The sequence below is a fragment of the Apis cerana genome, linkage group LG8 (assembly GCF_029169275.1).
Source record: "Apis cerana isolate GH-2021 linkage group LG8, AcerK_1.0, whole genome shotgun sequence".
In the NCBI taxonomy this organism is placed as follows: Eukaryota; Metazoa; Arthropoda; class Insecta; order Hymenoptera; family Apidae; genus Apis; species Apis cerana.
Window position 1 is genome coordinate 8,157,622 of NC_083859.1, and position 24,392 is coordinate 8,182,013.

At 35.4% G+C, this 24,392-nt stretch overlaps 2 protein-coding genes and 3 long non-coding RNA genes across 42 annotated transcripts in view; 1 reads left to right on the top strand and 4 right to left on the bottom strand.

Annotated features, from left to right (window-relative positions):
* Window positions 1–363: 363 nt before the first annotated feature.
* LOC107996513 (uncharacterized) lies at window positions 364–5,074 on the bottom strand. 7 transcript variants are annotated; one of them, XR_001765824.3, is made up of 9 exons: window positions 4,035–5,073; window positions 3,549–3,886; window positions 2,873–3,374; window positions 2,555–2,741; window positions 2,338–2,408; window positions 1,936–2,121; window positions 1,512–1,837; window positions 742–1,295; window positions 364–650 (listed from the first exon to the last, which is right to left on the bottom strand). It is a non-coding gene; the product is annotated as an uncharacterized LOC107996513 (long non-coding RNA). The 7 variants fall into 7 exon arrangements; XR_009830934.1 differs by having other exon boundaries at window positions 1,936–2,408; XR_009830936.1 differs by having other exon boundaries at window positions 3,549–5,073.
* Window positions 5,075–8,199: 3,125 nt separating this feature from the next.
* LOC107996515 (nucleolin) lies at window positions 8,200–14,131 on the bottom strand. 2 transcript variants are annotated; one of them, XM_017054592.3, is made up of 5 exons: window positions 13,353–14,131; window positions 9,391–9,571; window positions 9,158–9,312; window positions 8,970–9,089; window positions 8,200–8,817 (listed from the first exon to the last, which is right to left on the bottom strand). In XM_017054592.3, exons 1-5 carry the CDS (start codon window positions 13,370–13,372, stop codon window positions 8,649–8,651), a joined length of 645 nt encoding a protein of 214 aa, XP_016910081.1. In that variant the 5' UTR covers window positions 13,373–14,131; the 3' UTR covers window positions 8,200–8,648. The 2 variants fall into 2 exon arrangements, with proteins under 2 accessions (XP_016910081.1, XP_061934588.1); XM_062078604.1 differs by having other exon boundaries at window positions 9,158–9,306; window positions 13,353–13,977.
* Window positions 14,132–16,392: 2,261 nt separating this feature from the next.
* Window positions 16,393–24,392, top strand: part of LOC107996375 (uncharacterized) — a 94,117-nt gene continuing 86,117 nt past the window's right edge. For 4 of the 31 annotated variants that reach the window (XM_062078605.1, XM_062078608.1, XM_062078615.1 and 1 more), the window contains exon 1: window positions 20,608–21,499. The gene's annotated coding sequence lies outside the window, so the exon portion shown is untranslated. Of the gene's footprint in view, window positions 16,669–20,558; window positions 21,506–24,392 lie in introns of those variants that run through there. The other 27 variants (XM_062078611.1, XM_062078613.1, XM_062078622.1 and 24 more) reach the window with 22 other exon arrangements.
* On the bottom strand, window positions 16,442–18,552 carry LOC133666600 (uncharacterized). The gene is made up of 2 exons (XR_009830962.1): window positions 17,544–18,552; window positions 16,442–17,458 (listed from the first exon to the last, which is right to left on the bottom strand). It is a non-coding gene; the product is annotated as an uncharacterized LOC133666600 (long non-coding RNA).
* Window positions 22,093–23,908, bottom strand: LOC133666596 (uncharacterized). The gene is made up of 2 exons (XR_009830958.1): window positions 23,372–23,908; window positions 22,093–23,023 (listed from the first exon to the last, which is right to left on the bottom strand). It is a non-coding gene; the product is annotated as an uncharacterized LOC133666596 (long non-coding RNA).

The window sequence follows — 24,392 nt, forward strand, 5'->3', positions numbered from 1 at the left end:
TACTGTTGCGTGAATTTGGTATTCACTCGTTCAAACTATGGAGCAACAACTTTTTTCTGCTTTACTGCCTGGAAAAACTGTCTCTTGGGTGACACGTTTTCACTGCTGTGTTTCAAAAATCAGAAAGACAAATAGCATTAGCAAAATTGTGAATATTTCTTAAAAAGAAGACAAGCATTGTTCTTTCGAGATCTTGTTGATACAACATGACAAGATTTGACGAACGAATCACTTATGTATATTCATACATAAACGTACATTTACATTGGCGCGTTATGTACATACAAATGTGTAATTCTGCATACAATTGTACCGGATTCTATTTTTACATAAAACACACCCATTTAATAAAATGAATAAATATTGAAAAAAGAATCAATCGCAATGTGTATAATCTTGATTTACAAAATACAAAGAATATAGAACAGTAACAATAATCCAAAGCATAAAATCAAATTAATCAATTATAATACAAATAATTGTAAACAAACAAACGAATATTCTTTTTAATCAAAATCAATTGTAATATGAATAATCATAATATGAAACGTACAAAAAATTAGAACAATAGGAATAATCATTTAAGATAAACTCATTCTTGTGAATAAACGAATAATTGTTTGTTTTTCAAACAACAGTGATATAATTACCTAGAATAAAAAAATAGAAAGAAATTAGAACAGTAACAAGTCTCTCTTTCTCAAAATCGATTGTAACACAAACCCATAAAAGAAAACTTACCAATTCAATCCCAGATCCGTGGATATGGATCGTCAATAACGATCTCGATCACGTCGTTAGGTTTGGGGGGACACACCCGTGCCCCAGAGAAAGTCAATTTTGTAAAAGCGAATCCGAATCGTAGAAACGGAATACGCTCTTTTCGATCGTAACAGACTCTTCTCGCTCGATATGGCGCCGATTTTTTGATAAACACGTCCCTTCCTAACATCACGTTGCACGTTGATGTATCGCGGGCTCGTCTCCCGGCACGCTTTCTATTCCAACCGCGTCATCGTTCATGAATCTACGCCTCCTTAAATTCGTGTTTCCACGATACGGAAACGAAGGCGTGCACGTTGCCGTGATTTTAATTAGGCGATCCTCTTTCCCTTTCACGATTCATTTTCTGTAAATTGGAATGCGGGTCACGGTGCGAGAAAATGAACGAATTAAGGTGGCGAGATCATTTCAATCGTTCAAATTTCGAAATGGATTGGTCAAGAGAATGAATCTTACTTCATGGCTTCACACTTTCGAGTTCTATTTTGCTCGAGGATGATTCTTCACGTTGGCTGGAAAATATATATATATACTGAAAAGTATTTGTGCAATATTGAATTTAACGTGGAATTATTTAATGAATTTATTGATATTTGCATCAAATTTTATGAACATATTTGATTTGCTTTATTATATCTTTTTCCTATCTCATTGAAGACTTTAATGTTTTTTCTATAATATATAATATTATCCAATAATAGAAAAAGAGGATTTATTAAAATAATTACCAAATAAAATAAATTAAATAAATGATATCTTTCGTGCAAGATCCAGTATTCAAGTCAGTTTCACATTTTTTTTTTCATCTTCTATCCATAATCAATCGTGTCTCTCTAATTTTAATTACATTATCGACGAAAGCAACGTCATTTTTTAATTATCAATCCATTTCTCTAAAGGATGTCCCCTCTGATTAAAGCGATGGACACGATTCCAGTGGCCAGCAAGAATGCAGGGTATCAAAGTGAAATCTCGAAGTTGCAAAACATCCTCTCCGACGTAAGGTCGGACACGACCAGCTCGTTCAATGTTAAGGACAGCCAAGAACCGGAATCTAAGACACGTGTGAATATCACCGATGACTTTCGCTCTCGAGCACAATACCGCTCTTTTCGAATATCCTCTCCATCGTGTAAAAATACTCGTGTGTACCTGGATATCTGGAAGAATGCATCGACGCGGATAGTTTTCGATTTCTTTCGTACGATGATGAAACCTGGCGGGAGGCGACTCGAGGAATTTCATGGAAAGTGCCTTCGATCGTCATCAATCCTACCTCCGTATCGGTAGACCGGTCCGAATACTTTTATTCTTTTATCTTTGGGCGAGCAAAATCGGCTAAATCATTGGCAAATGGTGATTTAAGATTAAATCAGAAGCCGATTAACTTTTTGTGAGACTTTTAATTTTATTATTTGAATACCTGATTTAACATTCAATTTCTCGAAGAAAAAAAAATTGAATTACGTAAATAATTGCATATAAAAATGATAATACGTAAAATTAATTAGAAATTAAATAATTTTCTAATATGGACATAAAAAGAATACATACCTCGTAAGAAAAATTACATTACAAAGGAAATAAATTAATCGTTTTTAAATACTGTTCCAAGAATGCGTTTCCTAGAATATAAACATTTTTAGATATACTAATTTGAATGTTTTTCGTATATTCGAATAATTGGATAAAATTCAGATAAAATTCGTATAATCGATATTCTATTGTAATTATTCTTGTTATTCTATAATTGTTATTCTTTAAACATTACTTTGTAATCTTCTTGAAAGTAACAAGACGGGGATCCATATTGTAGAGGTTAGTGATCAAGTCCAATATGGCGGCTTGCTCGCGCACAGAGGTACTTTCGTCAATTTCTAATTATCGAAAATCGAAACTAATATAAAATATAATTTCATCATTCTTGATTTTCATCCCATTTCATCTCAAAGAACGACCTGTTCAATTTTCAGACATACTCGTGAAGTCATTTAAAAATGGCGGTAAATTCAAATATGAAATACACTCGATCTTATCATCAATATCAACGGATAATGGTAATCTCCTATTTCAAATTAGCTATACAAACCTGTCCGTTCACCGCGATAAAGCATCCGTGAAAGTCTTCCATATGCGTGTATATATCTATCGAGCATATTTTTCAGAATATAGTGAATAGTTGTTATGTAACCTGACGTGTTGATTTGTTCTGGCGTTGGAAAACGCCACCAAACACAACAAAAAAATATTCGTTTTCTCATTGCTGTCGGGTTAGAGAGTGTTCCACGATTATTTCCTTTATATTTTGAAAGGGAGAGAGAGGTATTTCATGTGTTCGATAGTTCTACTTTTCGATATAGCACGTAGCTTTGACATGATGCTCGTATTCCAGTTCCACGAAACCGGACATCAACTTGACCCACATTGCAGGTTGATGATCACCAATTTCCATTACGTTTCGTTACGCGGCAACTGGGGATGAGACGACCTTAACATTGATGTACGTAATGGAGCATCAGGTAGGCGTTGCAGGACGCATATCGTCCGATAATATCGATCTTAACGATGCGAAATACTTAAGTATTCGTATGCTATAGAAAATGATAAATGATAATGATATCTTCTCTGTCAGGAAATAAATTTTTTTTAGATATTCTATTATTTTTAAAGAGGTGTAATTTTTCTAATAAAATATTTTTATTTTTGATTCTACATTTTCTTGGAAAAATGAAATTTATTAAGAATAATATTTTTGATATACTTACTACAATGTGTTCAGATTACTTATGATTTTTTGTAATTTTTTTCAAATAAAAATTTAAAAATATTCTTATTTTAGGGAAAGATATAACAATGATTATGTATCTCAACATTGTTGTCCTTAGCGAATATTTGGTAGCAGGAACATGGACAGATACATCAGGGAAAGCGAATAAGGATCTTCTCGCTCGGAGAAAGTCTTTTCCTCTTCCTCCCCATTTGAGCAACGTTTCGTTTTATTCTCGACCATCGTTATCGCGTGTTATTCGAAACACAAAATGCTCGTAGGAATCATAAACAAGACGGTCGTATCTCTTTAAGCGTATCCTTGCCACTCGCCACTCTAAGAATTAGATAAGAAAAGATATTTGGAAATAAGTAAAACTAAAAAATTCCTGAAAATTATAATACCTCGACAATAAGTAATTTATATTACGCACTCAAGTTTCAACGATAACACGACGTACTAATGAGTTTCTGCAAAAACTTACCTCAGACACGCAACTTCCAAGTAATAACGGTAGATTTTGATTAATGCCGATAATAAATTCTGCGAATTAATTACTCGGATTTGTAATACACGGTAATTTATAATATGAATGGAATAGCAATGGAAATTTCTGAACATACATTTTTACATGTTCATCAAATTCTGTTCTCTATGAAAGAATTTAACGACACGTAATATAGTAATAATAAAATTATAAGTAATAACGAACTATTTTTTTAACTTCAGTATAATATTCGCAATTATTATTTTCTTTTATAATTATAGTAATTATTAAATACTAAAAAATTTTGTTACACAACCAGGAAGACAATACATAATTAATTTGCCATTGGTTTGTATGTTCAATTACACCTAGCAACAAACTTTCTTTTCAAATAACAAGATGAAATTACTCTTCCATAATTTTACGGTTATTTTTTAAATTATATATCTTATGTAACACGTATGCAAATTAACAATTAATTAACGTTTTATTGTCTATTTGAAAAAAAGCATGCATTCATTTCGAACCTAACCTAAACCTCCAGTTGTTCGAGTAATGATCAACAGCGGACGAAGACGAAACTAACAAGCTAGCAAGCAACGAACAATATCGTCAACTTTTCCATCGTGTCTCGCAAGACAAACTGTCACGTTTAAAACATTTCCAGTTTACGTGGTGAAGAAGGATGAGCACGATTACACGTCCCTTTCAACTCAACAACTCGCGAGTTAAATGAAGTACAATTACGATTTATTCTCAGCGCGAGTCATGCAGACGTACATTTCCTTGGGGAAATGCTTGACGAGAACTCACGATACACGGTTAAGTCTGTTCTGTTACAGTTTTGCGCAACATAATAAGAAATAATACACTTTTGCCGCGTTGCATTTCTATAATCGTTTCCTCGTTTCGCAATAACTTTCCGTTTTGCGACACGAGAGCGTTGTTGATGCTCTCGACTCGCGTTATTCACCAGATAACGTTATTCACCAGACGTCGTGTCTAATATTTTTCAGTATGTAGTGGTATCTTGCATCAAGCCACAAACTAACCTATCTATAGAGTGGATTATTGTGCTGACCAATTATGAAAAAGATAAATATCGAAAAACCTATTCGAATTAACGTAAAGTTTAAAGACTGACCATTAAGATTTAAAAAAAAAGGATATTTTAAGATGCAGTTAACACTTTTGTTATTCATATTTGCCACGTTTTGTTTAAGATAAAAGTAAGTGTTCTCATTAATTTTTTTTTCCAGCAAAATGTTATATTTAACATTAACGTGAGACGTTAACGAGCGTTTAAAAATATAGAAACTCGTTTTACATTTTTTGCAATTATAACTTTTTGTTAAATGCTAGAAAACATTTCAAGTTTAATAGTTCCGTAATTGTATCGTTGAATGCAAGTGTTCTTCGAGTAAAATACTTAATTTCATTTTTTTCTACAAATATTTTATAAATTCTATTATTGTAAACTGACACGTAGTTACAACACGTTTTGTATGCCAATGTTGGCCAAGGAATTCGTATTTTTCTAAAAATATAGAAACTGTCGATTATCGCTAAAACTCTTTTCGCGTCAAATAGTGTAATTGTAAGAAATGATGAAGATAACAATAACAGAAGGCAAAATTTTTATCGCAATTACAATGTGTCGCTATATATAATCAAAACATCTGATTCTCATATCACGAATGATGCAGAATGGTAACTTTTTGAAACGAGTCGGGATACCAGATATTCGAAACTTTCTAACGTTCGAGCATACTGGAGAAACAGTTACGTAATTTCCTTCCGGCAATAGGTTATTTACTTTCGATCGTCATTGACCACGTCGTACTCGATCTAACGGGACTTAAGATTGATAAGCTATCGTCGTACTATTTCGAGAGAAACAACAAAAACGCAAAAAGTAAATTGGTCAAGAATTGTATATTAATATTGAAGTTGTGTTTACATTATACAGTGTTCTATTATTGAATATATCGTAGAAATTTCTTTTATTTATTTTTCTTTAAATTATTTGAATATCATACTAATTTCGATATAATAAAGTTATTCGATTGATCTTATTTTCATTTTCATAATTTTCAAAATTGATAGGATATCAGAGAATTTAGCAATTTTGTTTAAAAATTGTTTTAAGAAATCGTCTAATTTTAAAAAAATGAATTTACTTATAAATTACCCTATTTTTATCGCAATTTTCAAAATAGAATATTACAAAAATAACCGAGCAATCTATAAAAAAATTACCTCTGTATCATTATATTAGTCTTGAAAAAAGTTAAAACCACAATTCCCTCTTTCCAAATATCTGTAAAAAATTTTGTTTATATCCTAACCTACTTACACGTTTCATCTCTATTCATAACGATGTAACGGATCTTGTAATCCTCTTAGAAAAGCGAAAAATTATCATCGCAATATCGAAACGGTGTCTCGTCTACACGAATCTAAAATAGGCTGGTGGAGAAGACGCCACGTAGACAGATGAAACGCACGATCGTTATTACCGTTGCATCTGCCGCCACTGTGCCGGTGACTTCGACGACATTATCGAAAGGTCAACGTAGAACTGGTCGTCTCCGACCACGAATCACGAACACATCCAACGCGAGATGCACTTTTAAAAGTCACTTGCAATGCGCGATGTAGGCTCACGGGTCACGTACATAAACGTGTAATGTATCCAATCTTATGATATGTCGATTGAAATATATATATATATATATTTATATGTACAGTAATAGTAGTGAAAAATCGTCAAATCATAATTTTTGTTTGTAGATGTGATAATTTAGGATTTTCGAGAGGTTATTAATTTCATATACTTTACATCAATGATTTATAATTATAGAAAATTGTAAAATAAATATAAATAGAAATGATTTACGTTATGGCGGATTGAAAAAAATATTAAAATATTGTGATTACGGATTTTTAATAAACTTCAGTAATATTTTCATCGAATCTTGTGTACGCACAATTAGGAACTCCAGGAATAAAATATATTTATTTTCTCGTATTAAAAAAATTGTGTCTTTATTAAGAAAATATTCCTGAAAAAAAGAAAAGAAAAGAAAGAAAAAGGCTGGAAAACATTGTGATAATCGAATCGATCGTCATTTGCCTACAGCGGTCGTGTGCCGTGACAGAGGTCGAGTGAAACGGGAAATTCACTGCGGAATGTAGACCCTGTCAAGGATTACCGGTGAATAAAGACATCTATCATTCACCGATTCTTAATTAAATGCCATCGATTCGATTGCTAGTATTATTACTTTTCGTATAATCGTACATATAGTCGTAAAATGAACAAAAAGCAATAACCTGTTTGGCCGAAAGGGGAAAAAATTAATTTCTTCGATCATCTCGTCTACCTTTCTCGATTTCTCGCGTTCGCCTCTCCTGAACGTCCTCCTCCTGTTATCAGGCCGGCGGTGACACGACACGGATGGTCTTTGCGAGTGAAATGCTTCTCGCGAAGGCCCCAAGGCCGACGAGATACTGCCTCTCACTTTCGTGTACACCTCTCTATGCAGGAGAGGGCCTCGTCGAGTCCGCCTTTCGCCCTCTTCTCTCTTCCTCCCCTTCTTTCATATCCCCTATTCAACCTGCATATTCTATTCTTCTCTCCCATTCCTCGTTCTCTTTGTCAACGAGGTGAAATGATCGGTAAAATCGCCTTCGTCCATTCCTTTTTACAGGCAAGAAAAAAAAAAAGGATAAAAAGGATGAAAATAAAATATGGGGGGAATTGGAAGGAGAATATAACTGTAAGTTTATAGGGATGATGGGGATGTTTCCAAGCTCTTTTTTCGGGGAGTGAGCGGTATGCACACGCGTTAAAGCGCGAGATGTATAAAAGATGAGAAGTGCGAGAGTGCAGATGGAGCACGCCCTCGACATTCCAAACATGCCCGTTGGAATTTCTCCTGCATACATCCCACACAATCGTGCGTATGTAAATAAGACGAAGAAAAGTCACTTATAGAGATAAAGATCGTCGCGAACGATACTCGTAGATTCGTCAAGGTTAAAAGCTATTGGGGATACACCCACGAGTGAGATCTCGAAAATTTCTTATTTTTCCCCAATACACGGAATATCTATTCTGCGTACTTTTTCTTTTTTTCTTTTTAAATTATCGTGCGTGTGTTTTTTAGAATTTTTATTGTATTAATTTACATTTATACAGTAAGTACCTTGAGTATTCGGTGAATGGCAGCCTTCTTCTATATATATATACATGTCATTTCGAATGTACTTTCTCCATTAATGCGCAAACATTAGATATTACAAAACTGATAGTTACAGGTTTGTCCACGCATTTGTCACACTCTTCTCGTCATGTTTCAATTTTTTTTCTTTTTAAACGCTAGGAGATTCGATATACAAGAGAGAGAAAGAAAGAAAGAGAGAGAGAGAGAGAAAGAGAGAGAACGAATTTTGCTCGCAAGTGTTGCATACGTCTAGGAGTAAATTTTCATCGTTTTCGACGATAGAACGTGGCTCGATCGCTGTGATTGGATTAATTTTAAATTTAATTCGTCCCGCGTTAATCGAACAAAGCTGGAAAATCCGCGATCTTCCCGGTGATTCGATTTAACCTCTGCGATACGGTTTCGGTTTCACTTGAACCTCTTCTCGCTGAGTCTCCTCCACCTCCTCTTGTAAAGGTTTGCTTCCCCTCGTTCCTCCAAACCTGCCGCGCCCCGTCGATTTCGTCTCGCTTGTGGCGCCGTTACTTTTGTTGCGGCTGTGCGTGGTTGCTCTGAAAGAGAGGATTATTTTTATCGTCAACAAGTTCGTCTTATTTCTAAAAATATCGAATAACGAAACGAGACGTCGTTCACATTTTCAGAAATACATTTTCAAAAAACTACTAAAAAAGAAAAGAAAAGAAAAGAAGACGGAATTCGTTACTTGGACTTAGGCGTCGTCGATTCGGTGGCAGTTTGGGTGGCAGAGGTGTCTCGATGAGAGGTGGTGGGTCCCGCTTGGGCTCTTCTTCTCTTCAACGCGTCCAACAGGTCTTGGTTCGACCTTAAACCGTTTCCTCGCGTCAATGAATCATATCATTAGGCGAATAAGATTCGAGGGAATGAAATTACCTGAAAGGTCTGACTCCGCCGCGAACTTTCTTGGACGATTCGGTGGTCGTGGTCGGCGCCTCTTCTTGCTCTTGGTTGTCCTCGAGCTCCTCCTCCTCCTCCTCCTCCGCTTCTGCGGCCGGCTGCTCGATCGCCTTCGCCGTGGTCGACTGCGCCTTGCGAGGGGAGGGTTAACGGTTTACTTCGAGGAGCTTACTTGGAAACGATCGAATTTAAGGGAAGTTGGAACTCACGGCTGGCGCAGCTGATTTCCTGCCGACGCTCACCCGGCCCCGGGAAGATAACAGTCCCCCTAATCTACCGGAACCGGATCTGGCCGGGGCTGGAGTGACCGGGGCTGCAGGCTCCTCCTCGTAATCGTATTCCTCCTCTGCCGACCTGACCACGGCTATCAGACAGCTCATCGCTATAAATCTGTAAAAACGTCAATGGACACTTTTAATTATTTATTTTGGAGAAAAGATCCTATTGGACGTCCATTAAAGCGGAGAAAGGAGAGAGCAATGAGAAGAGAAATACAAATATTTGATAAGTGAGAGTAGAGTAATGGTTTTCAATCTCTTTGTAAATGGTCGATACAAAAATTTTAGTGCTATCAAGATGGACATTTATGATACAAAAGTGAAAAGTTAATTACTTAGCTCGGGATGACACAAAGACAAAGAAAGTAACTTTTCTTGCTCATCAACTTTTTGCGACTTTCGTCGATATTTTCCTTTTTTTGTAATAAAAGTAGTCTATTCATCCACCGCACAATATGCCATACAATTTTATTTATAAACGTGAGATTTTTTTTTTTCACTTAACACAAACGCCTATTTTTATTTAAACCGTTGGATCCGTTGCAATCGAATTCACGTTCCTTTGCTTTCTCTCTCGGCCATTCTCTCGCATAAACACAATAAGTATATATCATCTATATATATATATAAATCACTTTTATTACCGATAATTGTAGAAAGAGGTTGCAATAATAACATAATAATCGTCAAGATGGATTCTCTCCGTAATAACGGGACATTTGATTGATGTTGTGTGGTTAATTAATTAACATTCCGCACCGTGGCAGGAAATGGAGTCCTGCGAGGTCAAAAAGCGAAGATCTCGAGCGATAGTGAAAGGTAAGGTATCGATACATGGCTCAAGATCTCTAAGAAACGTTCTCATCCTCGGAGAACGTCAGTAGACCGGGTAATCGACAACAACAGGAAGTTAACGACCGACTCGCTCTTCCTCGAAACTCCAGTTGCAGTTACGATCGAAGGTATATCTAGTTTCAAACATTTTATTCAAGCAAACGAAGATGTTCTGCGAATGAATTTACGTGATTAAGTATATAACAAAGGGATGGAATAAAAAAAAGAAGAAAAATTTCAGAAGAAAGAAATCGTAAATTAAATATTTTTGAAAGTAAACTTTAAGTGACAAGTAGCGGGTTATTAGTCTCGTTTCTCGAGCGGTGTTCGACAGGCAGAAAATATTGAAGTCGGTTCGAGCATATGGCGAAACGAAGCTAATACGCGAATATATACGAATTGGAGAGGAGGCAACAGAGCGGGGTATCTGACAGCATCTGACGCCCATTTACTCGCGAGCAATTTATTTCCCGTCAGATATTCTACGTCAGAATCTCGATTTTCTCAAAATCACCTTTTTTTCGTCCCTTAACTATATTACAACCACCAACACTCTACCTCTGCAGCTTCGAAAAATTCCATTTCGAAAAATTCGATCATCTCCCTAATTTAATCATTTCTAACTACACTTTTTCATACGTATTCGTCTCATACTTTTATATCGCAAGATAAATCTTTCCTATTTCTTCATAATATTTTTCATAAAATCAGTGAAATGATCTCTGCGACGAGGGGAGGATTGGGAGGGATTGAAAGCACGAGAGAGAGAGAAGAAGAGGAAAGAAATAGAGCGCGAGCGATCGCGTTCAAAAGTTAAAAAGTCTCGTCAACTTTCGCCAAGGATCGAAAAATAGAAGCCAAGAAATTTGCTCGTCCTCCTCGGAGGGGGCAATCGTGAACGTTACGTAGGAATCGGTGGACAAAACCGGCGTGCAACCGATATACGCCGCGGCTGCGCGTTGTAGATCCGCGCATGTACACCGCAGTATGGATTTTGACCTGTGACATTCACGTACGAAACTCACTTTCTCTGCTTGGCTCGTGCAAGCCAGGCTCACTCTCAGGATTGGCCGGATTGACGGAGCGTACCCCTCGTATACCCGAGGAATACGTGATACGGCTCACAAATGTCACGAAAACTAGCCGGACGAACACTCTTAGCCCGGGACCGTTCACCGAAAAATCGTGAGGCGAGAAAAGTGCGCTTCTGTTGCTCTCTATTTTCGAACGTTTTCGCAATGCGAACTCTCGATGCGTGGAATTTTAAAACAAGGGGGGAGGAGGGGCAATTAATCTTACCCCTCCCCCGTCGTAGTTGAGAGACGTTCGTTAAAGGTAAGACGTGAATTATTCGCTTCTGAAAAAATTAATGGAAAGGATTAATTGGAAGTTGTGTAATTTATCGTAATTTAATCGCGTTACTTTTTTTCCTCTTTTAAAAGTCGTTTTAAAGTTACTATATTTACATACGTGTCGCGAAAGTATGAAGAATAGTTGCTCACTTTTTGATTTGGAAGAAAAATCTAAAAAAAAGTGTTGTAAGAATTGTTATTCATCCTCTTGATCGTATATAAGGATATAATTCTAATTATAGGAGACGATAGTGATCAAGAAAAAGGGAATGAACGAACGAAAGTTTCACTTACTCGCGTGTGTATGATACTTCGTACGGTACGAGTACATTCAAATATGCAATTTGCAAGGCACATAATGTGTCTTCTATCTTAGAAATCATGATGTCGAATGGTATATTTTTAAAGTATAAAAAAAAATGGAGATCCTCCTCCAGCTGGAATGTAATTATTATTTGCAATTATCAATGATTGCCCGAGTATAATCGAGGATACGACTCGATATTACGTGTTAAGGCAGTGGGTTAAGGGAATAAAATTCCACGGTCAAAAGTTATTAGATCTTCTCGCGATTTGATGCAATTCAGTCTGGCAACCGCAATTGCGATTATGACACTTACGTTACGGTTGTTCGTTTTCGCGGTTTGCTTATATAGAAAATATCCATTTCTTATTTTTTTCTTTTAAATATTGTGTATGTGTGTATATATATATTTTTTTTCTCGTTCACTTGTTTCTTTCGTCACGTGCGGAGAGAAATTACGGTTGAAAAGGAATCGAAGTTTCAGTGGCTTTCAAAAAATCGTTGCGTAAGGAACGTTGGCCGTCGTGCGATACGTTTCACTGATACTTAGTTTTTCCTCGTAACGCGCTGGATATCAATGAAACCGAGTTTCATTTTAATCGTAACGATGAAATTTCTATTCGATTTCCTGGTTGGAAACAGGATCCAATACTTCTCTTGACAATGTTTGCATAACGTGCTTTTCTCCGTTCTGCGTTCGATGCTCGTTTGCCAAACAGGATACTTATGTCGAAAAGTTGCTCAAAAAATTATCTACATTGGTATATATTTGAAATCATTTAATTATAGAATTTGCAATTTTTTTATAACGTCATTTTTTATTTCGATTTACTGTACTGTATTTATTATATTGTAAGAATTAATTAAATTCATCGTTTGAATATTATATTTCGTGTGATATAGTGTAAATTAATAAAAAAAAAATTGTTTTCGAACAACATTTTTCGATACAGATAATCATCTCTTTGTTACCCAACTTGTTTCGAGTAATATACTCATGAAGCTGGTTAGGGTTAATAGAAATTCACGCGAGCCTGTTAGAGTCGGTCAACTTAAACGCGCAATGATCACTTGCGACAGATACCGAATACCACAAGATAGCCAGAACAAGTACACCTTTCGATCGAGCATACGAGGTTCCGATCGGCCTTGATTCAAACTCGAAGTAGCGGTCGTAAAGCAATTGTATATTCAATCGACTAAATTCTAGTCGATTCATACACTCACGAATCGAAAAAAAAAAAAAATTTAATCAAATTCTTACAAATCAAGTAGAAGAAAAACGAAATTTTTTCTTTTAGCTCTTTTAGTTTTTCTTTTTATATATATATATAAAAAAAAAAAAACACTTTACAAACCGATCATTGTCACAATTAAAAGGATCACGGTGAAAAAATACTTACGCGAATATAGCGAGCTTCATGGTTGTAGCTGGTTCGAGTGGCCGTGTCGATTGACGAAAAGATTGATTCCGGAAGCTGCCCTCGTGCAACGTGGAAACGTGGATGGCCGACTGTTACCACGGGCGCGAAGCCGCGAAGAATGAATATCGTGTGTAGAGGGAACCGAAAGCACACCACTGCAAACGCGGAGGCTGTGTACTTTGGAGTGCCGAGTCGGGTTTCCCCTTCTCTCTATATATATATGACTCTCTCACTCTCACTCTGCCAGCAACCACCCGTGCCGAACCCATCCACCTATCGTGCATGTGATATATCCTTCTCGATACCACGTAAAACAGCGCGATATCCATGCTGATTGTTCGAATTCATGGAATTTCGAATCACCGAATATCTCCTTGAATCCCTGGATAATTTCATTTTACCCTTTCACGACGATGTGTCGAAAGAAACGACTCCGTTTCTCTTTCTGATCAAATAAAATAAAATGGACACTGGCTTCGGTCCGGATATCCTTGATATAACGCGTGAAGCGAGCAAGGTTGAACATTCGTGTTCCTTTTTTTGTCCATACGTCTCCCCATTTGATTTTTTCTAGGAAAGAGTAATTTTCCGTGTCGCGGCCGAGAGAATTCGAAATACCGATCGGTAACACAGAGACAACTGAACGGATCGTGAGTCGATCGTCCCCCGAAACGAACGAATCGCTCTGCTTAGGACGTGTTTTATAGTTAGATAGAGCGCGCAACCAGTGAAAGTGAACACGATGCAGACCTGGTACTTGTCCAGAGGCAAGAATGCCAGATACCCTACTGATATCCTCTGTGTCCTTTATTTCCTTTCTTCCTTTTATTCGTTTTTTCGTTTACACAGAAATTCCTGATTGATTTAACCAGAAAACATTTGCTAAAAAAGTGCATTTTATTACTTTAAATCGAGGGAAATGTTTGGTGACAAAGTCTAGGAAAGAATTGATAGATAACTGGGTTTCCAGAAATTGTGTAAAATCAACGGAAACTTATTCGAGAGAATTGCATGAGAGAGGTTATAAATTTCCGAGAGAAAAGTAATCTCGATGGTCTTGTTGGCTAGACAGGATGATTATCCTTGAAATTCCATGATGTCGTCCTAAGACAGTAAAGCTGGTTGGCAGAAAAATTATTAACGTGAAAACTCGACAGGCTTGTTTTATTTTCTCGACATTTCTTAACTTTTTGCTTTATTCGAAATCTCGACAAAACCCATTTTTTTTCACAAATTAATTTGGCCATGACAGAATGGCAAAGATCAGAGAATAAAGTTTTGTGCTCCATTCAGCTTCGAAAGAAAAAGTATCGATATCTTGTGCAACTCTTGTGATCTATGCGCATACGACACGCGCAAATACTTGTTCGAGTCATGAACGAAATACATACAATGTGTTCCATAAGTATGAGAAATATTTTAGAAAATGATTCATGATCTAAAAGATAGTGAAAAAACTTGACAAATATATCTTCTATATGATCTTATTTATGAACCATATAAAATTTATGTCGTATATTTTTATTCAGATAGCACAAATTTGTCTATTTTACGATAACTTCAAGTTTTAACTTAAAATTGATTCTTATAAATAATTATTATTAATATTTTTTGAATCTATATAAAATTTTTTTATGCTATTTAAATGAAATATCATTATTTCATTCATTGAATTGCTACAAATCTACACAAATATAAAAAATAAAAGATTAAAAAAGTAAGGTTATATCTTTATATATTATACCTTATACCTTTATACCTATACATTTCAATTGAATATGATGAAAATTCTATAAATTCCAAAAGTATGCGAATAACGTAGCAATATAAATATTAAAATGTAATGTAACTATTTTAAACATAGAAATATAGTTGTAAAAATGAAATGAGAAAGAAAATAAAATTTACTGTACCTCGTAAAGAAAAAATTTTTAATTGTTTTTAAACATTGAATCAATTATCGAATTAATTATCGAATATCTCCCATTTGTTAAATATTTTCTCATTTATTGTTGTAGATATTCTTTAATAAAAAAAAACAATCGTGATCAAGGAAACTTAACCTCATATTGGCCTTCATTCGCTTTAGTTCGCGAATCGTTTTGTTTATTGATAAAATCAATTCCAGACAGGTCGCTATTCGAACTTCTCTCGAAGTCGTCGCGCTTGGAAAGATATTCAGGATCTTCCGTGTGTGTAAATGTCAAGAGGTATATTGCAACAAGTACAATTGCACGTTTCATGTCTTAGCCGCGATTCGTTACCACCTCGAGCTATCTTTCTCTCGGAGACTATTGTTAGCTACTATGTATATACAATACAGAGACGAATTCGAAAAAAGAACGTAATAGAAATAGGAATCAATCGTTTGTTGAGATTATTCACTTTTGTCAATTTTTATCTAATTATTGTTATGCTTCTTGAAAATGAAACTAAATTTCTTTAATTGATCAAAATATGAATTCAAAAAAAATTTTCTATAAATATGTTTTCTTCCATATATACTACGAAACATACGACTCATACGATTGGTAAAACTTGTGCTGTCACCTCTCGGCGATATTTAGCAGCGTTCAAAAGGATTTTACGATCGAAGGATTTACCATCTTTATAAAATCAATTAAATAAACATACATTCTCATATTGATTTATCATTAACGTATTTTTAAAAATTTTATCTTTTTTGATATTATTACTTTACAACAAAAAATATATTTTCAAATACGATCGAATTTATGGAAGCAGTTTAAAGCATTTACAAATATTTCTTATTTGAAAGAAAATTCGAACAGCGATTGAAAGAATTCAGATTTGAAAAGAATTCCAGGAAACGTATTTAGGTTTTGTTGAAAAGAATTCGTTGAAAAGAATTTGACAAAAGGCGAGGGGAATGGCGGCAAAAGGCGAATCGTAAAGTTTGTATTCGGCTTCTGCCGAGCACTAGCGCCATCCGGTAAAGTAGTCGAAGCACGAACTAAAAGAGTCGAAGAGCTTGTCTGTCACTTGTTGCATCGCCGTCGGCCTGACGTTCGCTCCGGGCCCGGCGTGCTCTTACCGGTGTACTATCGTGATTTTTTATTTTCTACGTTTTTTTTCTTTTTTCTTCAGTATCTCAATTACGATAAATTATTAAATTTTTCTTTCGATAGCGGTGCATATTATTATTCGTAAGAATACTTTTCAAAGAAAAGTTGTTAGTGTCGCGTGTTTTTTTTCGTCAGTGGATCCTTGGATGTTCAGCGAAGTTTCCTGTTAAAGTTTCTACTAAAAAAATATAATTTATTCATACATCATGGTGAGTAAAATTTGATATAAGATTGATATAAGACAAAAATTATAAATTTATTAGCGACTCGATAATAAAAAATTCACGAGTATTTTTACGATAACTCGATCTATATTGGCGCGTAACTTTAAATCTATTGAATCTTGAATCGCGAACGATTATTATTTCACAATTCGAGTAGTTGATAATTATATAAATACTTCGATTGAAAAATTTATTTCGCTATATGTTTGTCGATATTTATACACGCGCTAATGCAGGTATTTAGACATGAAAAAATGTTTGAGAATACGGCAGGTTGTTCGTATTCATGACGAATCTCGCTGCTTCTTTCGAGAGAAGGGAACACAATGGCTGCATAGAATAAGTGCGATCGTGCGTGCACGCTCGATCGAAAGGAGCCCTGCCTCTTCGCCTTGATCGCTATTTATCGCGATTATCGCTGGTTCTCCTATCGTTCGAAGGAATTTGCGACCATGCTTGTTTCGTGGAAAGATATTTCATTCGTTTAAATTTTCTCAATCTATAAAAGAACAGTGTTTCATTGAACTTCGTGAATACTTGACCCGTGTCTATATCGTTTGTTCCGCGTTGCTCTCTGTTAGGTCGTTCCTTTGTTTCCTGGTCTGATACCTCTGTACTCCGTATACGATGGACGCTGTACTACGTCCATTTCTCCGTTCTTTTTCTCTTTCTCTCTTACCTATTCATCTCTTTCTCTCTTCCTCCATCTCCCACTCTTCCTGACGCTGTTGCTGCTTCGTCTCATTCTCGCAAGCTATTCGAATACGAGCCTTCTCTAGAAACCAGTTTCCAGCTGTCAGCATCCAGTTTCTCGTATATATACGCTCGGTGCAATGTGTATAGGTGTATTATATACATACATATGCAAGATATATGCAATAATTTTTCGTTTCTCGTGCACACGCTGCACGAATGCAGCAATCTCGCTGACCCACGGCAACCTCCAGCCACCGACTACTTATTCGCCATTCGTGCTTGGTTCATTTCTCTCTCGAAATATTTTTTTCGATTTTTTTTTTCTTTCGATTCAAAGGAAAGAGAAACGATTGAAGGACGATTGGCCGCGTTTGTCCCTGGTGTTAATCGTTCAATATGAAATAAAGCAGGATGAGAGGCGGTTCTCTCTCGGAGAAAAGAGCTCGCCTCGACCGAAATAATTTTCTCCCCTAACGAAAGTCGAAGGGCGCGCGTCTGAACCGAAAATAGGCGGATGCGCGGCGAGACGAGATGAACTTTGTTTTACGTTCTCGAATTCATTCATAGAAGGGAGACGGATAAACGGCGTACAGGAAGAGGGCCGAAAAAGAAAAGGAGAGAGAAAAATAGAGAGGGAGAACTGATTCAAGTATCGTGGCTTAAATCCGTCGTAGTCATCGTCGTCGTTCTCGTTTCGTATCGCGGCAGTTATAACGTGTCTTCGACCGTTGTGTTTATATTCGAGACTCCTGGCTTCTCTTTGCTACAAGAGGCAGCTACGTTTTGGCTTCCTGAGATCAAGAGGTTAGGTATGGTCGGTCTGTTGCACAGAGCTTCGTGCTCTGAGAAAAATATATATGAAGTATGTGATCCAGGAGCAGATGGTCGTTGAAAATGTGGGTTCAGGTCAAATCTCGTGGGACCGAAACTATCCCAAAATTGTATGGCAGATTTTTCCTATTATGATTCCTATTCTTTCTTGTAGGTATTGAAGAAAAAAATACCTGTGCATTTTTCTCTAACATTGGTATTATACGAAAATAGAAAAAAAGGTGGGTTTTTCCCAAAAGAACGCATTTGATCTATTATTTCTAATTTCTATTTTTAAAAAAATATATTTAAAAAATATATTAGCTGTAAATCTCAGGGCAAAATAGATCAGTGATTGTGATAAATAAAAATATAAAATTTAATTTTGTTAATTTCATTGTAATTGCTTGTAATTCCAATCTAAAAAATTATCTTATATAATAAAAACTAAAGGAATATATATAACTTGTTCTTATTATACATATCGTTTCATTTATCTTTAAAATATAAAAATTAAATGATTTTATTTAAAAAAAATGAAATTAATCTTCATATGTCCTCTTTTATAATTTTTACATGAAATATTTTTTTTAAGCCAACATTAGTTTCACTTTGTACATATGACGGTAATAAAAAAATTATAAAAACCATATACAATGTAAAAAAATGTACAGAAAATTTTCTTAAATCATATTTATAGAAACTTAAATTGTTGCATCTTTTTAGATACAATTTTACGTAGGTAGAATCTGTGATATAATATAATAATATATAATAATATAGTGACTTGCATCTAGTATAAAGGATAAAGGATAATGGATGTCTAAACACATGTGTTTAACGCTTACATTAGAAGATTTGACGCACATGGTCATTACATATGGCTCGATACTACAGAAAATCCCAACAAATATATATTCTTGTGGTTTCTTTTCACCTCTATTGAATTTCCATGGTACTTTAATGAATTTTAAAAATTTGTTATCGTACTTGATTATTCAAACTCGAAGCCAAGAGATTCGATATCATTTCTAAGTATCGAGAAGAAGGAAGTCTCGTAGGTAGAATGCACGAATGTGCACGTCTCGGCATAGGAGTGTGTGTGTATACGCATTATGCAGTGCACAACGTTTCCTCGCGTAATTGCACGGTTTAAGCCTATAAATATTAACGAAGTATCGAAGAAACGATGTTCGTCTAGACGATCAAGCTCAGAACCGTTAATCAAGAGTCAAGAATGTTTTCTAGCTTTCGATAAAGTGGAAAAATGTTTAGATTGAGAAAGAAAATACAAAGAAAAAAAATGATCGCTTTGCGCGATGATAATCAATAGTTTTTGATTTTAATTATTCAACTTTTTTTAATTAAATTTTGTAAAAAAATAGTCCTTAAATTTTGTATATATTATATTTTATTTATATTTTATATTAAGAAAGTATTTAGATACCTTATATAAGGATTGTTAAAATTTTTTAAACAATTAGAAATTAACGTGTTAAGTTAGATTAGGTTAAATTAAATTTAACATAATTTTAATATCAAAATTAAAATTAATTTTTATCAAAAAATTAGAATCAATTAGATTATATACTTTCCAATCATATTGAACTTTTCGAACAGAAGAATTGCGCTTTACTTTTCGAAGAACTGAATGAAGATAAGAAGGTTTTGCTGTTTCTTATCGATAATAACCGGCAAGCGTGACTACAGTTACGATTACTTTCTACTACTATTTGCTGATCTCGATTTCGCGAAAACTTGATCGAAACGATAAAGTGACACGTCACGATGTCGATTTACGCGTTGTTCGCGTTCGTTGCACAAGCACTCGTTTATCTTGTAGTTAAATCGCGATATGGTTTCCCTCCGTTTTGCTTGTTGAACAAATTATATTTCGGCCGAGCGGTTCACTGAATGCTTGGACAAGACAAAAATCGGCGAACAAAATGTTCGAAACGAGATAGACGGCTTTTGACCGTATTGATTGTAAGCCTTGTATCCAAGAGCGTACATTCGAGACGATGGCACGTATATCCGTGTCGAGGTCGGGAGAGAACTTGTTTTATTCGCGAAAGGTGATTATGTCAAGAGAATTCGAGACGATCGTAATAAAAAAAAGGAAATGCTGTCGTGGAAAGCGATCAGGGACTCGATGCACCTTCCTTCTTCGCACATTATCAAGGGCGATAGTTATCATTGTGCATATCGATAATTTTCGATAACATAAATCTGCTTAAGCGTTAAAGTCAACAAGTAGTATGCAACTGCGAAAAAAGTACATTCGATTCCGAAAAGTGCCGAGCGCTGCCGAATGGTGACGATATATTCAGAAACCTAGGTTTCTAACGCCATTTGACACTTCACGCGATAATAATTGTATAAAGCAATGAGTTACTTATTTAACTTAAAATTAATTCAAGTATAGTTATATTTTAATCGTGAAAACATTAGTCTGATTAATAGAGTCTTATAAAATAATTTCTCATCCCGATAATTCAATAGCAGTTATCATGATACAATCAAATTCATGGATATATATTAGGATAATATTGCACTCGATGCGGCAAATGTCGAAACGCGTTGAGAATCACTGAGAAGCGGACCACTGATACGGCGATGTGTCATAAGTAAATATACGCGTATATACCTGTTAACTCGTTATCGGTATTACCATGGTCCGCGTTGGACAGAAGCCCGAGCGATCAGTTTGCCGGAGAACGAAACGAAGCGTGTCGGTCGTCGCGCGAGTCTCCTCGCATTCGCGATTACTTCGAATCCATTCTCTGTTCGTTATTCCTGACCCGTCTCTTGCTCTTTCTTTCGCCTTCTAACCCCCACCTTCTGTTTCACTCGCTCTACGTACATTACGCGAACGAGCCGCAGTCAGTCGGCACAGAGGCATCGTTGACGCCGCGCCGCCTCGTCCCTCCTCTTCCCTCTTCTTCCCACTCTTTTCTTTCCCTTCCCGATTCCTTTTCGCTCTTCTCTCGATTAATTCTTCCCTCCCTCCATTGCTCGCGTTCTTCCTCGCGATGTACCGAGGCGACGGTACTCGTTGGCTTTCGACTTACGTTCCGCGCTTCTTGTACTTTTTTTCGTTCTTTCTCGTCGGAGAGTCGCGGTCGCGTTAACGTTCGCTTTCACGGCGAGACACTCGATCGAGGATATTCGTTGACGAATCGATCGATCCGGGACAGTGTCAGTGTTCAGTGATTGTGGTTTTTTTTTTTCTTTAACGAGAGAGCTTCGTTCACGGTGATATTACAAAGATCAATGCCACGAAAGGAATAAACGAACAAAAACTTCTTTGGTAAAAGTGTCTTTTTATTAATTAATCTCTAAGAGTCTGTGCATCACGATGCAGCAGAAAATATAAATGGCTCATATATGTGATTGATCACTTATGATCACGTGGTGCTCTTACCTCGTGGTTCGGATAAATTTTCGAAATGACCGCGTTCTTAGCTGATAAGTTTAACCGCTGTATTCACTGACGATTATAATAACGAGTTTTGATTGAATTCGTTTATGCGTTTTTAAATTGGAAGAATCTAATATGCCAAGCTTTTAAAGTTTTTTTCTAATGCTCGAATCCGCAAAGCATTTTCATCATTCTTAGAGTGATCGTTCCGGAAGTTTCAACTCGCCTCATCGATGCGAGGCACGGCTGAGGGTACTCGATATTTATCGCGAATGCTTCTCGTAATAGCGAACCGATAATTGCACGAATGACTATCGTACTCGAAGCACGAACGCTTCAATGCATTTACGCGTTTAATCTTTTCTAACTTTCATGAAAAAAATTTTTTTTTTAACTTCTTACAATTTTTTTAAGAAACTTATTATACTTAAATTTTCTAATATTTATTAATACTTATTAAATTCTTCAGAAATTAATTACGATTTTTGACATTATAATATTTATTATATATTGTTTAAAATTATATAAAATTATGTATAATGATCGATATAAAAAAATATAATTTACATAGCTTGCTAATAAGACTGTCATTATTTTAAAAATCTGATTTTTTATACATTCCTTATTTCTATTATTTCGTTATATTTTTTACGGTAATTATTCGATTTAATGCAAAAAAAAAAGAATTCAAAAGAATTATTAAGCGTGAATAATTTACAATGATTATGTTTGGCGGGAATCACAAATTTAAACAATGTCAGCCAAAATTGGCGCGTTTCGCAACGCGTATACGCGCGTAATGTTCTCATCATCGTTTCTCATTTACGTAATCGTCCGAAACGGCGATTATTCGGGCAGGATGAGTTTCACAGCCTCCAAGTAGTAAGATAGCGAATGCACGGCCGCCGCTACGCGTGCATCCTGCAAACCGACAGTCGGCAACCCGCAAAGGAGTTGTTCCTCCCTTCCGATACTATCTAACGACGATAATGGGATAACAAGAGTCACGATAATTAACCGAGAACAGTGGTACTCATTGAATCAATCAACTCTGTCCATTATTATTAGCTCGACACGAGACATTTGCTTTACCATCTTCTCTCTCTCTCTCTTTCTCCTACATACCTTTTCAAGTTTAATGTTGTGCTCTCATTTCTTATTTGTTCTTCTTTGGACTTTTGGGGATTACAGGTGAATTTAGTCACGGCCAGTAAACTATCCGTGTTAGGAAATTTATGACCCGTAGAAAATTACTCGCGACTCTGGTGTTTCTTCGGCAAGAGTTATCGCTCTCCTGTTAACATTTATGGCACACGGTTCGTGTTGCTTCTATTGCGGATCTTAATTCATCTATTCCCGTGGTATCAGTTTTGTTTCAAAATTTTCAAAGATAATATATTAGCGTTGAAATAACTAAAATAAAGTAAATTTTTTTACACATTTTTCAATAAATAATTCAGAATTATTTATCTCGAATTTACTTATTTTGCTCAAATTTTTTTTAAAATTATTACTTAATTTTAATGTATTATTTTAATTATATGCAAGTTTATAAAGTTTTAACTTTTGCATGTAAGTTTATAAAGTTTACGTGTTATTTTAAATAAAACCAGGGAGAATAATTTAATAAGTAGTCGCAATTTGGTTTTTTACTCTATGAATTTTTAGGTTATATTTCGTTAAAAATGTAAAACACTTTTGTTTTCTTTCTAGTTATATTTAAAAAAAGAGAATAAATGAACTTAATAGTATTGTACTTACTCGAAATTTTTCCATAATAACTGTAAACGAAAGAAATCTTTCATTTTCCAATTTGTAATTTTCACCGATGAATGATCATTTCTCATTTGTTTATTGAGTTGTTTGAAATCAACCTGATTACATCAACCTTCGATACAAACATCGTTTACGTAATCGATGGCGACAGCATGTATTTTTATAATTGGATGCTTCGTAAGGCAATACTGCCATATTAATTTCAATAGAGAATATTGCGTTTCCTTGGTATATTGCATTCCAGATAGCCCGACGCCATCTTTCTTCCACTGTTCTATGCACGATACTCACACTTTCGGCAATGGTCGTTAAAGAGACGCATCGTTGCGAGATAAAAAGTCGTTAGATGTACATGGCGCATGACCTAGTTGTTCTTAGATTCGTAAAAACGTTTTCTTTTGGTTGAAAAGAGGAAGAGATCGCGAGCGAAAGGAAAGGTAACGGGACCGCGAAAAATGCGTTAAAAAATGACTAAAGCGTCCTGCTTCGAGCGCTTTGCGAGTTACTAAGAGAATCGGTTACGGTCGTTGATCTTCGCAATTTTTCGGTTCCGTTCGTAAACTCGATGACCGCGCAGGCGCTTGACTCTCCAGTTTACAAGTGGTATAGGTCCAGAGATACTACTTTAATTTTTTAGTAAAATTTTGCAATATTGAAAAATTAAAGTTAATGGATAAAAATATCATCTTTTTTTGAAATTTTGCTGATAATTAATCCTCAGATTCGTTGACAGTTATTGAAGAAATCAATTGTAGGAAGAATATAACGTATATTATTTGATGCTTTCGACTCGTTTAACAATAAGAATTCTAGCGAAGATTTCAAAAGTCTTGTTAATTAATTAACGATAGTTTGAAGGCGGAAAAACGATCAATGAAAATTGATAATTAAATTGTTTTTGAACTCTACAAATAAATTAGATTTGTTAGAATAACTTATAAAGTGTTACTACATATTTAGTAATTATTTATCTAAACACTGATTGGTGGAGGTTATGTCAATATAG